This window comes from Leucoraja erinacea, chromosome 17 (genome assembly GCF_028641065.1).
Source record: "Leucoraja erinacea ecotype New England chromosome 17, Leri_hhj_1, whole genome shotgun sequence".
In the NCBI taxonomy this organism is placed as follows: domain Eukaryota; kingdom Metazoa; phylum Chordata; class Chondrichthyes; order Rajiformes; family Rajidae; genus Leucoraja; species Leucoraja erinaceus.
This window is the reverse complement of record NC_073393.1, coordinates 1,721,679-1,734,968: the sequence shown is the minus strand read 5'-3', so window position 1 is coordinate 1,734,968 and position 13,290 is coordinate 1,721,679. Positions and strand designations below refer to the sequence as shown.

The following is a 13,290-nucleotide window of genomic DNA, read 5'->3' as shown; positions in this document are numbered from 1 at the left end:
CAACACAAAAGGACTGTATCGGCTTAATTTAAGCTTGAATATAGCCTCCACGAAAGTTGTGTTACCACAACAGTGCCATTAGGTTTGTCTCCGACTACAACACGGACCCGTTTCTGATCTTTTTTGTGTACCTTCGATTTTCCAGCATCTGCAGTTCCTTCTTAAACAACCCGTTTCTGATCTAACCGCTGCAACAAGTGCAACCCATGTTCACATTCACCACGCTCCCAAAGTACAGAGCAAGCGAGTGACAGGGACAGAAAGACATCTCACTTTTAGTTGAAGAAATGAGGGCGTAACATTTCGCAGTTGTCAAATCTATCAAAATTAAGGTATTAATACAATAACGATTAATGGCGGGTACAGCGAGAACATGTGGTTTTCTACTGAACATTAATTTAAAACATTGCCATTGTACATTTCAGTTGAAGTACCTGAATATTTACGTTGTACCACTTCTACTGTAACATAACAACCAACACTACCTCGCATAGACGGAAGGGTCAAATCATTTCTTCGCAACAACGAGGAAATTGAAGTGTTAAGCAAATTTTACAATACACACGGTTAGAACAATGGCAATTATTAATACAGCGCTGAACATCGTTCCAGCAAAAACCTTGTTGGTGTCACATAGTTTCTCGTTGCCCCCACCGTTGGCGCACACCACAGCAAGGGACGAAGCGCCAGCAGTGACAGTAGACTTCAGCTCGGAGCCGGGGCCTTGCTTTGCTTCTACGGTCCACTGAAGAACGTTCACTTTCATGTCCATTTCGTAGATCATTTCCCCGACTTCATTGATTTCTTGTTCCAAATCGTTCAGATCAGCAGTGTCTATGTTGTTCCCCTCGTCGTATTTCATATTCTGAATATTCATGGCACGGGCGGCTACCGCAGATGTGCCGCCAACCACCCCCGTCTGAATCAGGCGTTTCGTGGGAGCACTCAATGGGAACTCTTGCCCCAGTTCCAAAGCCCTTCTCATGTCGATCTCCAAGACCTCCATACACGTCGAAAATAGTACCCACAGCCGCTCGAATTCGGCTCGATCATCTTTACTGATACTTTTGTCCTTTAAAATAGTTGTTAGCTTGTTTTTGTTAGCAACTGCTAATACCTGTGCTTTTCGCCTGGTTTTCTTTAACTCTTCCCGTAGATATTGCGAGTCCGATGTCCCACCAGCACACGTAACCAAATGTCGATAGCAAGCGGACACTTTGTTCAGAGCATTCAAAAGCGTTTTACATTCATCCTTCACCATATTTATAACCCAGCCACCATCCTTTCAGATGCGTCTTCGATATCGCTTATTAGTCGAACGTTTTAATAACAAAGAAATACGCAACCTGCGTAATTATCCCACTAGATCCAATAATCTTACCATAATCAACCATTCGGCCGAATCCTGATTTATCATGATTTTTCTTGGCTTTTAACCTTTTAAAATTAGTTTTCCAAGTTATTTTACCGGAGCTCGCAAGGATAATTTCAATGCATTGATTTTAAACAAATAGCTGCGTATAATAAGCAAGCCCACTGGTTCCTGCATTAGACAATGAATTCCTGCCTGAGCCAATGCATAGCTTCAGCGCCTTGAGTCGCCACATTAAATAGCCGCGCCGTATCACGTGCTGCCTCAACCGGGCAGTGAAATTTTGCCATGGAGCTCCGCCCCACGGGGGCGCTAGTGGGCGAGGGCCGCACTCGGAGCTCCGCCCCACGGGGGCGCCAGTGGGCGAGGGCCGCAGCTCGGAGCTCCGCCCCACGGGGGCGCCAGTGGGCGAGGGCCGCAGCTCGGAGCTCCGCCCCAGTGGGCGAGGGCTGCAGCTCGGAGCTCCGCCCCATGGGGGCGCCAGTGGGCGGGGGCGCCAGTGGGCGAGGGCCGAGGGCAGCTCGGAGCTCCGCCCCACGGGGGCGCCAGTGGGCGAGGGCCGCAGCTCGGAGCTCCGCCCCACGGGGGCGCTAGTGGGCGAGGGCCGGAGCTCCGCATGGAGGAGATGTGAGTGGGTAATGGAACAGTCAATCACGGAGATGGCAGCACCGTTTCCGCCGTCAGTCACGGAGCAGCGGCGGAAAGTTAGACGCGAGTGAGTGAGACAGAGAGAGACAGACAGACAGGGGGAGAGAGAGACACGGAGACTCCGGAGATGGCGCAGAGTGCGGCCGCTCGGTAAGTGTTCAGCTCCGGTCACGGTCACGGGGGGGCCGGGCCTGTGGTCGGGACAGGACGGCGGCGCCTCCACTCAGGGCGGGTTATGTTGTGTTTATATGCGGGTTTGTGCTGCTGCTGCTGCTGTGTCAGCCTGTGTTTTGAGGGAAGGTCTGTCTGTCCCCTCAATGTTTACACCGGACACTTGAGCTGAAGCGGCCCCGCGTTGTCTAAGAAAATGACCAGGCCTGTAATGGTACTTAGCTGCTCATTATTAGCTGATTATATTGACTGTGGAGTTATTAACCGTCACCGTCTTCCAGTTGTTTGCAGTTAGTGAGGAAAGAGATCGTATGACATCAAAACAAGCTGCTGAGTTTATTGAGGACGGAACATGAGTAGACATTAAGAAACACGTTTTCTGTCGCTTATGTTACAGAAAATAGCACATTAAAAGTAGACATTCTAAAATCTGCTTCTGAGATGCCGCTCTTAGCTATTATGGAAATCAAGAGTTTGAACCCACACCCCCTACTTCCGCGATTGAAACACAATGTTGATAAGACCAAGGCAGCGTTGCACCGTTTGGAAGTGCTATTTAATTGATTTTAAATTGGTGACCTTTCTACTTCTTCTATTGGATTCGAAAGATCCCGTGTTGCCATTTGGGGAAGAGCCAGTCTATTTGTTCCTCCACCAACATCACCACCAGGCAGGCAGGCAGGCAGGTTGTTTCGAATCACATTCCAGTTCACACTACTTGCTGTTTCAATTTTAAACTTCCTCATGTAATTTCCAAATGTATTCTGTTCTGACAGCTTTGGGGGAATAAATATAAATTGTTTTTGTCACAAGTTGAACCATTTGTCTTCAGATCTCAGACTAAGAAATACAAGAATAGACTACGGAAAGCAGGCCTCCCCACCACACACCTACGGACTTTTTACAGGGGGACTGTTGAGAGCACACTGACATACGGCATCACTTCCTGGTTCGGGAGCTGCAAGGCGTACGAACGTCACCAACTGGACAGGATAGTGAAGACCGCAAGCAGGATTATTGGTGCTCCACTCCCCTTCCTGCTGGACATATACAAGAAGAGATGCATCAACAGAGCCATCTCCATCATCAAAGACCCTTACCACCCATCGCATGACTTTTTCACCATCCTCCCATCTGGGAAGAGGTACAGGAGCATCAGCTGCAAAACCAGCAGGATGCTCCTCAGCTTCTTCCCACAGGCTATAAGACTGTTAAATGAACTTTCCCCCCTGCCAAGTATCGCGCACAAACACCCCGCTGCCAGTCGGAACGGCTGTTGAATGTTATTGAATGTTATTAGAGGGTTAAATTGTTCATGACATGTATTTTAACTTTAATTGCTATTTATTTTGTAACGAAAACTGAATGGACACTGGTCGAGAAACGTTTTTTTTGTTTCCTCTGAGTATGCGAATACTCAGGAAATGACAATAAAGATTTACAACATTACAACATAAGCCCCAGGTAACTTGTGGCAGTTAGATTAAACAAATAAAGATTGAGAGACAATTTGCAATGCACCGCCCTTTAACAAGACCCAAACCAACTGAAGAGATGCAACAACTTTCCTTTTATCCCTCACACCATCCAGGTACTGAACAATCCTTTCAAGTGGAGCAGCAATTCATTTGTATTTGTTCCAATCTAGTGTACTGCATTTGGTGTTCACAATATGGTCAGTTCAACACTGGAGAAACTACATGCAAATTGAATTACTGTTTTGTGGAATACTAGCATTCAGTTCATGGAATTTTCCTGTTCCTGCTATTTAATTTCTCAATTTTATTTCTCTGGTTTTCTGACTGCTTCTTGCTTCACACACACAATGCTAGAGTAACTTAGTAGGTAAGGCAGCATCTCTGGAGAATATTGACAGATTATGTATTGGGTCGGGACCCTTACAATGTGTTTTGTGAGATGAACACAAACTTTTTGGGGGATATTTTATTAATGATGTACAGAATACAATAACAATGCCACTAGTCACAGCGTAGGAATCGGTGTTAAATTACCCAAATCAATTGAGTTTGTGATGTGCTCTGTTTAGGCATGATTACCTTTAACCGGTTATCTACCAGCTTATCTTACCTGCCTGCGCACTTGAAGCGTTTGATAGAGACAGCGGGATATTCTGTTTTGGGAACATTGAAAGGTTAATACGAATTCAAATACATTTTTGGTAAATTGCAAGAAAATTACAAATCACACTTTCAGGACCATCTTTTTTGTTTAGTAAAAATGAATACTCCGATGTTACATTAATCTAATTGTTCAGAGTATTTTCATTCTATTGAATGTTACAAAGCAAAACGCGCAAATAACAACAGCAACTGAGAACATTGAATATTGAGGATATTTTGCAGTACGCATTGTTGTTTTGATGTCTAACTCACTGCAACTTTACAGGAGCATTAAACGCAGCAACAACAACAAATAAATGTACAGTAAATTATCAGTTATTCTAAGTAAACCAGACCAGACATAGACAGAGAAACATAGAAAATAGGTGCAGGAGTAGGCCATTTGGCCCTTGGAGCCAGCACCTCCATTCTATATGATCATGGCTGATTTATCCAAAATCAGTACCCCGTTCTGTCTTTTTCCCAATATCCCTTGATTCCCTTAGCCCTAAGAGCTAAATCTAACTCTCTCTTGAAAACATTGGTACAACCATTCAACGCTGCCTGAGCCACCATTGTAATGCAAAATCCATTGTGGTGTTTTGGTAAGGTTGTGGTTAAGGTTGTGCAGGGTGGTTAAATAACTTGATTATTGATGGGAAGATGCAGTTTTGAACCTGGAGGTAACAGTTCTCGGGCTCCTGTACCTTTTTTCCGATGGTAGCAGAGAGAAGAGAGCGTGGTCAGAGTTGTGTTGGGCTTTGGTATCAGCTGCCACCTTGAGACAACACTTCCTGTAGATCACGTCAATGGTGAGGATGTTAGTACCCATCTTGGAACATGCTGTCTACCATTAACTGCGGCGGCCTTCCTCATCCTTGAGTGCTTCAGTTTTGTTTATTATCATGTGTACCGAGGTACAATGAAAAGATTTTGTTGCATGCTCTCTAGTCAGCGGAAAGACAAAACGTGATTGAATTACTGAACCAGTCATGCGGCGACATGGTCAAACTCCTCTAACTTATGAGGAAGTAGAGGCATTGGTGTGTTTCTTTGTCATTGATTCAATGTGCTGGGCCAAGGACATATAAACAAAGCTATTGACTCCACCACTATCCCGTTAATTAAGACAGGGGCATAATCCCTCATCTTTCATTTCCTGAAGTCACCAATCAGCTGCTTGGCCTTGGAAATATCAAGAGCAGGATTGTTGTTCTGGCACTACTCCATCAGATTGTCAATCTCCCTTCTGTACTATAACTCGTTGTTACCTGTTATTCTTCCAATGATCGTGGTATTGTCGGTAAAATTAAAGATGCCGCTGGCACATAGCCCTGAGGTGCACCTGTGTTGATGTTGAGGAGGAAGCTTATTAACGTATAACTTTTTGATTTTTTAATTGTCAATCATCCTCTAATCTTCCTTCAGAATAATTTTAGATTATACAATGTGTTAGGAAAAGTGCTAAAGTTTCCTTTTGGATTTGGTTTAGTTACATTGCACAGAATGTGAAAGCAATTGCCCCAAAGTGTATTGTTCAACTTTACACATCCTTTCATACTTATAAAATACTCAAATAATTTATTTCTTGGTTGGCTGCTTCATATCACTTCCTTGTTACAACACGGAAGGGGGGCATTTGGCCCATAGTGTCTATGCCGGCTCCCATCAAAGTAATTCCATGAATCCAATCCCCCCCCCCCATCTGTTTTGGAGTAAGGGGGAACCGTACAAAAGGGACGGATTGCACCTTAACACAGGTGGGGGACCGGCATTCTGGCAGGCAGGTCTGCCACTGCTACACAGTTGGTTTTAAACTAAATAAGGGGGGAAGTGCCAAATGGGACAGTCAAGGACGGAGTTAAAGGGAAGGGAGTAAAGGGATAGTTAATGACCCCAGAATTAACGGGAAAGAAAGCTCACAAAGGGATAGGAGAGTATGGCCAAGTGTAATAGGGATCGATGTGAATGGTGAGATGCGTAAGGAATTAAAAATATTGTATATGAATGCGCGAAGTATAAGAAGTAAAGTAGATGAGCTTAAGGCTCAGTTAGAGGTTGGTAGATATGACATTGTGGGGATTACTGAGACGTGGCTGCAGGAGGTTCGGGCATGGGAACTTAATATTCAGGGTTATACATCCTATAGAAAGGACAGGCAGGTGAGGAGGGGGGGGGGGGTAGCTCTGCTGGTGAGGGATGGAATCAGTACCCTGTTCCTGCCTTCTTCCCCATATCCCTTGACTCTGCTATTTTTGCAGATAGAATGTGAAAACCACATATTGCACCCAAAGTTAGGATCCAACCTGGGTCCCTGGAGGTGTGAGGTTACTGGAATGAATTCCAAAATGATACATTGCAGTATTAAGATACTATGATTTATGAATATGAAATGCACCCCAAATTCAAATTTATCCTTTGTTACTCAAGGGAATTTAGCTTGGAGAATGAGACTGGTGAATGAAAAGGCAAAATATTGCTGAAATCTGGGAATAGAAATAGAACTTGCTGTGGTCATAAGACGTGTTGCATTCATTGCTGCTCCTTGTCTAAATGTTGCTTGATGTTTTGGGCACATCATTGAGCATTCCTGCACAGCCTCGCATGGGACTGGCAGCTTGCTTTGCTTCTTCATTGTCCCTATTGATGTTATTTAATTAAACTCAATATTTGCCATTTTTTATTTGTAAGACATTTTTTATTATTGTTATAATGCCACAATAGTTGTAACTGTTGTATTAATATTCAACGTTTACATTTCTTGCACAGTTGAAATTAGTGCACAGCGCCTGATGCCCATGGCTATGTATGATGAAGATATTTCGAGAAATCCTTTCTATTTAGCTCTTCAGAAGCAAAAGCCAAATGCCTCCAACCGTGTAGCGGAACTACACGGGATTGTGAGTATTCTGTTACATTTTCAGAAGGAAATTTGAAGAGATGTTTTTGCGTGCAGATTGAAAGAAAGGTCCGGACACAAAGTCATCTATCCACGTTCTCCAAAAATGCTGATTGACCTTACTCCAGCATTGTCTTTTTCAGTAAACCAGTATTTGAAGTTCCTTGTTATGTTGGGAATTATTTCAATATTGTCAAGCTATGTCAAGGAAAGTAGGACCAGCCTGGGCTCTCTGCTATAGAAAGGATGTTGTTATGCTTTTTATTGGTATGACTATGCAAATGAAATTCCTCGTACATACTTGGCTAATAAAGTAATTATTATGATTAAGCTGGAAAGTGTAAAGAAGATGTACAATAGACAATAGACGATAGGCAGGAGTAGGCCATTCGGCCCTTCGAGCCTGCACCGCCATTCAATGTGATCATGGCTGATCATCCCCAATCAGCACCCCGTTCCTGCCTTCTTCCCCATATCCCTTGACTCTGCTATTTTTAAGAGCCCTATCTAGCTCTCTCTTGAAAGCATCCAGTGAACCTGCCTCCACTGCCCTCTCGGGCAGAGAATTCCACAGACTCACAAGTCTCTGTGAGAAAAAGTGTTTCCTCGTCTCTGTTCTAAATGGCCTACTCCTTATTCTTAAACTGTGGCCCCTAGTTCTAGAATTTACGAGCATGTTGGCAGGACCTGAGCTACAAGGAGAGGCTGGGCTGGTTAGGACTTCTTTCTTTGGAGTGCAGGAGGCTGAGGCGTGATCTTAGAGGTGTATAAGATCATGAGGTGAACAGATAGGGTGAATGCACAGCCTTCTACCCAGAATAGGGGAATTAGAGGATGCAGATTTAAGGTAAAAATAGAAAGAGTTAATAAGAACCCGAGAGTCAACTTTTTCACAGTGATGGGTATATGGAATGATCTGCCGATGGAGATAGTTGAGGCAGACACTATAACAACATTTGGACACCTACATGGATAGGAACGTTTAGTGGGATATGGGTCATATGCAGGCAGGTGGGACCAGTGTAGATGAGACATCTTGGTTGACATGGGCACGTTGGGCAGACGAGCCAGTTTCCGTGCGGTATGACTCTGCGACCACTTATAATGTTCTTGTTGTCTTTTTTAATAGCTTACTTTCACTTGGAAATTTATCCATATGGTTTAATATTTGTCAAATGAGGAGAAAAAAAACAGCCCACTTGTGGCTGAGATCACATTCTATGACGAGATAAAATAATTCAGTAATGGAAAGACAAGGATTGTGAAAAAAATCACATTATTTAAGATCTTTTGTTTTACCAGTTTATATGCTGTATCAGATGCATGTTTCTAATAAGATTGGCTTGTAATTTATGCTCTGTAAGGACCTCATTTTGTTTGTCCTTGGCTATTAAGACCCTCTTGTTCTATGTTGACTGTTACTTTTCATCTGACTGTAGGTGCTGGTGCCATGTAAAGCTAGCTTGTCACGAGGCAGCCTTGCTGCGGCCCACTTTGAGTCTTACGTCCTGCATCCTGTCGACGAAGCTGGTAGTGCTTATAAGACGTTAAATGGAAAAGTAAGTGGTGCATTTAAAATATTGAACGTTTTTCCAATCTATAATTTTAGTTTACAAATTCTGCTAGGATATTTTAAAATTTGCTACACCTTTATTTCTCTCGCCTACAGAAATACTAATTACATTAAAAACCGGGGAAAGAAAATGTCTTCTTTAGCTGCACATTTCATTTTAGGATAATGAAATTGAGTAATAGTAATTATGCTATAATGTTGCATACAAATATTGGAGATTTTTTGCAGAAATTCCGGCTCTTAGTTTCCAATTTAAATGTTCTTTTTCCTTCGCTCGAAACCATTTGTAATTGCAGGAAGTAACAATCAGAGGAAACCTAATTAACCTCGGTGTTGGTTTTAACTCACCATGTACAATACCTGTCCTTTTTGAAGAAACTTTCTACAACGTGAAAGAAGAAAGTTTCAGTGTACTATGTATTGCCCGACCATTGGAAAAGAAATCCTATCCAGGTCAGTGAATACAATTTTGTATTTTAGCTGCTACTCCAGTCTATCTTTGCAACAATAGAAACATCATGTGCATACACTGAACATTTATAGTAAGGATTATAGTTAGAGAGTCATAGAATCACAGAGTGATACAGTGTGGAAACAGGGCCAATTTACCCACACCTAATCCCACCTGACTGCGCTTGGTCCATATCCCACCAAACCTGCCCTATCCATGTACCTGTCTAACGGTTTCTTAAACAATGGGATAGTCACAGCCTCAATTACCTTCTCTGGCAGCTTGTTCCACACACCCACCACCCTTTGTGTGAAAATGTTACCCCTTGGATTCCTATTAAATCTTTTCTCCTTCACTTGTGCCCTCTAGTCCTCGACAGGAAATCTTGGAAAATACTTATTTTGAATAAGATTGTACAATAGATATGAGAAGGGACTTGCACATTACATCACTCTGTAGGCTTTATATCTTCACAACATCTCGCACTGTGTACGGAAATGATCTTGCAATCCACATTATGCACATTTTTTCCTTTGCGCAGTCAATTAAATCAAGTCTGCAATGACATACATAGAAACATAGAAATTAGGTGCAGGAGTAGGCCATTCGGCCCTTCGAGCCTGCACCGCCATTCAATATGATCATGGCTGATCATCCAACTCAGTATCCCGTACCTGCCTTCTCTCCATACCCTCTGATCCCCTTAGCCACAAGGGCCACATCTAACTCCCTCTTAAATATAGCCAATGAACTCGCCTCAACTACCCTCTGTGGCAGAGAGTTCCAGAGATTCACCACTCTCTGTGTGAAAAAAGTTCTCCTCATCTCGGTTTTAAAGGATTTCCCCCTTATCCTTAAGCTGTGACCCCTTGTCCTGGACTTCCCCAACATCGGAAACAATCTTCCTGCATCTAGCCTGTCCAACCCCTTAAGAATTGTGTAAGTTTCTATAAGATCCCCTCTCAATCTCCTAAACTCTAGAGAGTATAAACCAAGTCTATCCAGTCTTTCTTCATAAGACAGTCCTGACATCCCAGGAATCAGTCTGGTGAACCTTCTCTGCACTCCCTCTATGGCAATAATGTCGTTCCTCAGATTTGGAGACCAAAACTGTACGCAATACTCCAGGTGTGGTCTCACCAAGACCCTGTACAACTGCAGTAGAACCTCCCTGCTCCTATACTCAAATCCTTTTGCAATGAAAGCTAACATACCATTCGCTTTCTTTACTGCCTGCTGCACCTGCATGCCTACCTTCAACGACTGGTGTACCATGACACCCAGGTCTCGCTGCATCTCCCCCTTTCCCAATCGGCCACCATTTAGATAATAGTCTGCTTTCCTGTTTTTGCCACCAAAATGGATAACCTCACATTTATCCACATTATACTGCATCTGCCAAACATTTGCCCACTCACCCAGCCTATCCAAGTCACCTTGCAGTCTCCTAGCATCCTCCTCACAGCTAACACTGCCCCCCAGCTTAGTGTCATCCGCAAACCTGGAGATATTGCCCAATTCCCTCATCCAGATCATTAATATATATTGTAAATAGCTGGGGTCCCAGTACTGAGCCTTGGGGTACCGCACTAGTCACTGCCTGCCATTGTGAAAAGGACCCGTTTACTCCTACTCTTTGCTTCCTGTTTGCCAGCCAGTTCTCTATCCACATCAATACTGAACCCCCAATGCCTTGTGCTGTAAGTTTGTATACTAATCTCTTATGTGGGACCTTGTCGAAAGCCTTCTGGAAGTCCAGATACACCACATCCACTGGTTCTCCCCTATCCACGCTACTAGTTACATCCTCGAAAAATTCTATAAGATTCGTCAGACATGATTTACCTTTCGTAAATCCATGCTGACTTTGTCCAATGATTTCACCACTTTCCAAATGTGCTGCTATCCCATCTTTAATAACTGACTCTAGCAGTTTCCCCACTACCGATGTTAGACTAACTGGTCTGTAATTCCCCATTTTCTCTCTCCCTCCCTTCTTAAAAAATGGGGTTACGTTTGCTACCCGCCAATCTTCAGGAAATACTCCAGAATCTAAAGAGTTTTGAAAGATTATTACTAATGCATCCACTATTTCTGGAGCTACTTCCTTAAGTACTCTGGGATGCAGCCTATATGGCCCTGGGGATTTATCGGCCTTTAATCCATTCAATTTACCCAACACCACTTCCCGGCTAACCTGTATTTCACTCAATTCCTCCAACTCCTTTGACCCGCGGTCCCCTGCTATTTCCGGCAAATTATTTATGTCTTCCTTAGTGAAGACGGAACCAAAGTAGTTATTCAATTGGTCCGCCATATCCTTGTTCCCCATGATCAACTCACCTGTTTCTGACTGCAAGGGACCTACATTTGTTTTAACTAATCTCTTTCTTTTCACATATCTATAAAAACCTTTGCAGTCAGTTTTTATGTTCCCTGCCAGTTTTCTTTCATAATCTATTTTTCCTTTCCTCATTAAGCCCTTTGTCCTCCTCTGCTGGTCTTTGAATTTCTCCCAGTCCTCCGGTATGCTGCTTTTTCTGGCTAATTTGTACGCATCATCCTTCGCTTTGATACTATCCCTGATTTCCCTTGTTATCCATGGATGTACTAACTTCCCTGATTTATTCTTTTGCCAAACTGGGATGAACAATTTTTGTAGTTCATCCATGCAGTCTTTAAATGTCTTCCATTGCATATCCACTGTCAACCCTTTTAGAATTAATTGCCAGTCAATCTTGGCCAATTCACGTCTCATACCCTCAAAGTTACCTTTCTTTAAGTTCAGAACCATTGTTTCTGAATTAACAATGTCACTCTCCATCCTAATGAAGAACTCAACCATATTATGGTCACTCTTGCCCAAGGGGGCACGTACAACAAGATTGCTAACTAACCCTTCCTCATTACTCAATACCCAGTCTAAAATAGCCTGCTCTCTCGTTGGTTCCTCTACATGTTGATTTAGATAACTATCCCGCATACATTCCAAGAAATCCTCTTCCTCAGCACCCCTGCCAATATGATTCACCCAATCTATATGTAGATTGAAGTCACCCATTATAACTGTTTTGCCTTTGTCGCACGCATTTCTAATTTCCTGTTTGATACCATCTCCAACTTCACTACTACTGTTAGGTGGCCTGTACACAACACCCACCAGCGTTTTCTGCCCCTTAATGTTTTGCAGCTCTACCCATACCGATTCCACATCCTCCAAACTAATGTCCTTCCTTTCCATTGCATTAATCCCCTCTCTAATCAGTAACGCTACCCCACCTCCTTTTCCTTTCTGTCTATCCCTCCTGAATATTGAATATCCCTGGATGTTCAGCTCCTAGCCTTGGTCACCCTGGAGCCATGTCTCCGTGATCCCAACTATATCATGTGTCAAGTGTCAGCTTATCAGACAAGTGTCAGCTTATCAAAACATGAGTGGTTTGCTTTTCATTTCCTGCAGCCTTGCAGGGAAGAGATGGACTAGCTTCAGACTTCACTCACGCTCCATGGCAGTTGGCAACTGGCAAATTTGTCAATGCAGCCACCCACGTTCTCACCCTTAGTCCCCGCTGCAACTTGCTCATACTCTGGATGATGGGTTTGGCTGTTAAGTCACCTACGATTCCGATTTGGACTCGTGTAATGCATGCATCCCACACTTCAGTCCCCAGCAATGGATGCAGCACAAGTATCTGGCACTTTATACTTCCAACACTATTCATTGCTTGCTTGCGCGGGACATTAAGTACAATCCTTCTCATGGCAACTAGATTCACTTTAATGTGGGAGGAGAAAACACTGTAAACTCGTGTTGGATGCAGTGCTGGCAGGGAGAGAATATATTGAGTCTGAATGGAATGCAAAGCATACTGCTAGCTGAAATGGGAATGTGTGAGTTTTAACTTAAATTCAGAAAAGAAGACTGTTAGATAGAAGTTAGTGTCTGGTAAGTTGGGCTGAGTGGGAAGTAAAGATGATTAGATAAGCGGGGTGCTTGTGAAGTTGGCTCACTGTCCACATCTACATATATATAGGCAGATCATTCAGCTGAAAATA

General features: G+C 43.3%; 2 protein-coding genes across 3 annotated transcripts in view; one reads left to right on the top strand and one right to left on the bottom strand.

The window, feature by feature from the left end:
* Positions 1-259: 259 nt before the first annotated feature.
* Positions 260-1,648, bottom strand: si:ch73-167i17.6 (regulator of G-protein signaling 9-binding protein). The gene has a single exon (XM_055648353.1). It carries the CDS (start codon positions 1,259-1,261, stop codon positions 542-544), a length of 720 nt encoding a protein of 239 aa, XP_055504328.1. The 5' UTR covers positions 1,262-1,648; the 3' UTR covers positions 260-541.
* A 326-nt stretch (positions 1,649-1,974) lies between these two features.
* The window catches only part of ankrd27 (ankyrin repeat domain 27 (VPS9 domain)), a 54,474-nt gene continuing 43,158 nt past the window's right edge, over positions 1,975-13,290 (top strand). The window contains exons 1-4 of one of the 2 annotated variants that reach the window (XR_008724835.1): positions 1,975-2,170; positions 7,081-7,211; positions 8,650-8,769; positions 9,080-9,236. Coding sequence is in view for 1 of the 2 variants with exons in the window: in XM_055648351.1 (XP_055504326.1) it covers positions 7,104-7,211; positions 8,650-8,769; positions 9,080-9,236 (385 nt within the window). In the remaining variant the exon portion in view is untranslated. The remainder of the gene's footprint in view (positions 2,171-7,080; positions 7,212-8,649; positions 8,770-9,079; positions 9,237-13,290) is intronic. The other variant, XM_055648351.1, reaches the window with a different exon arrangement.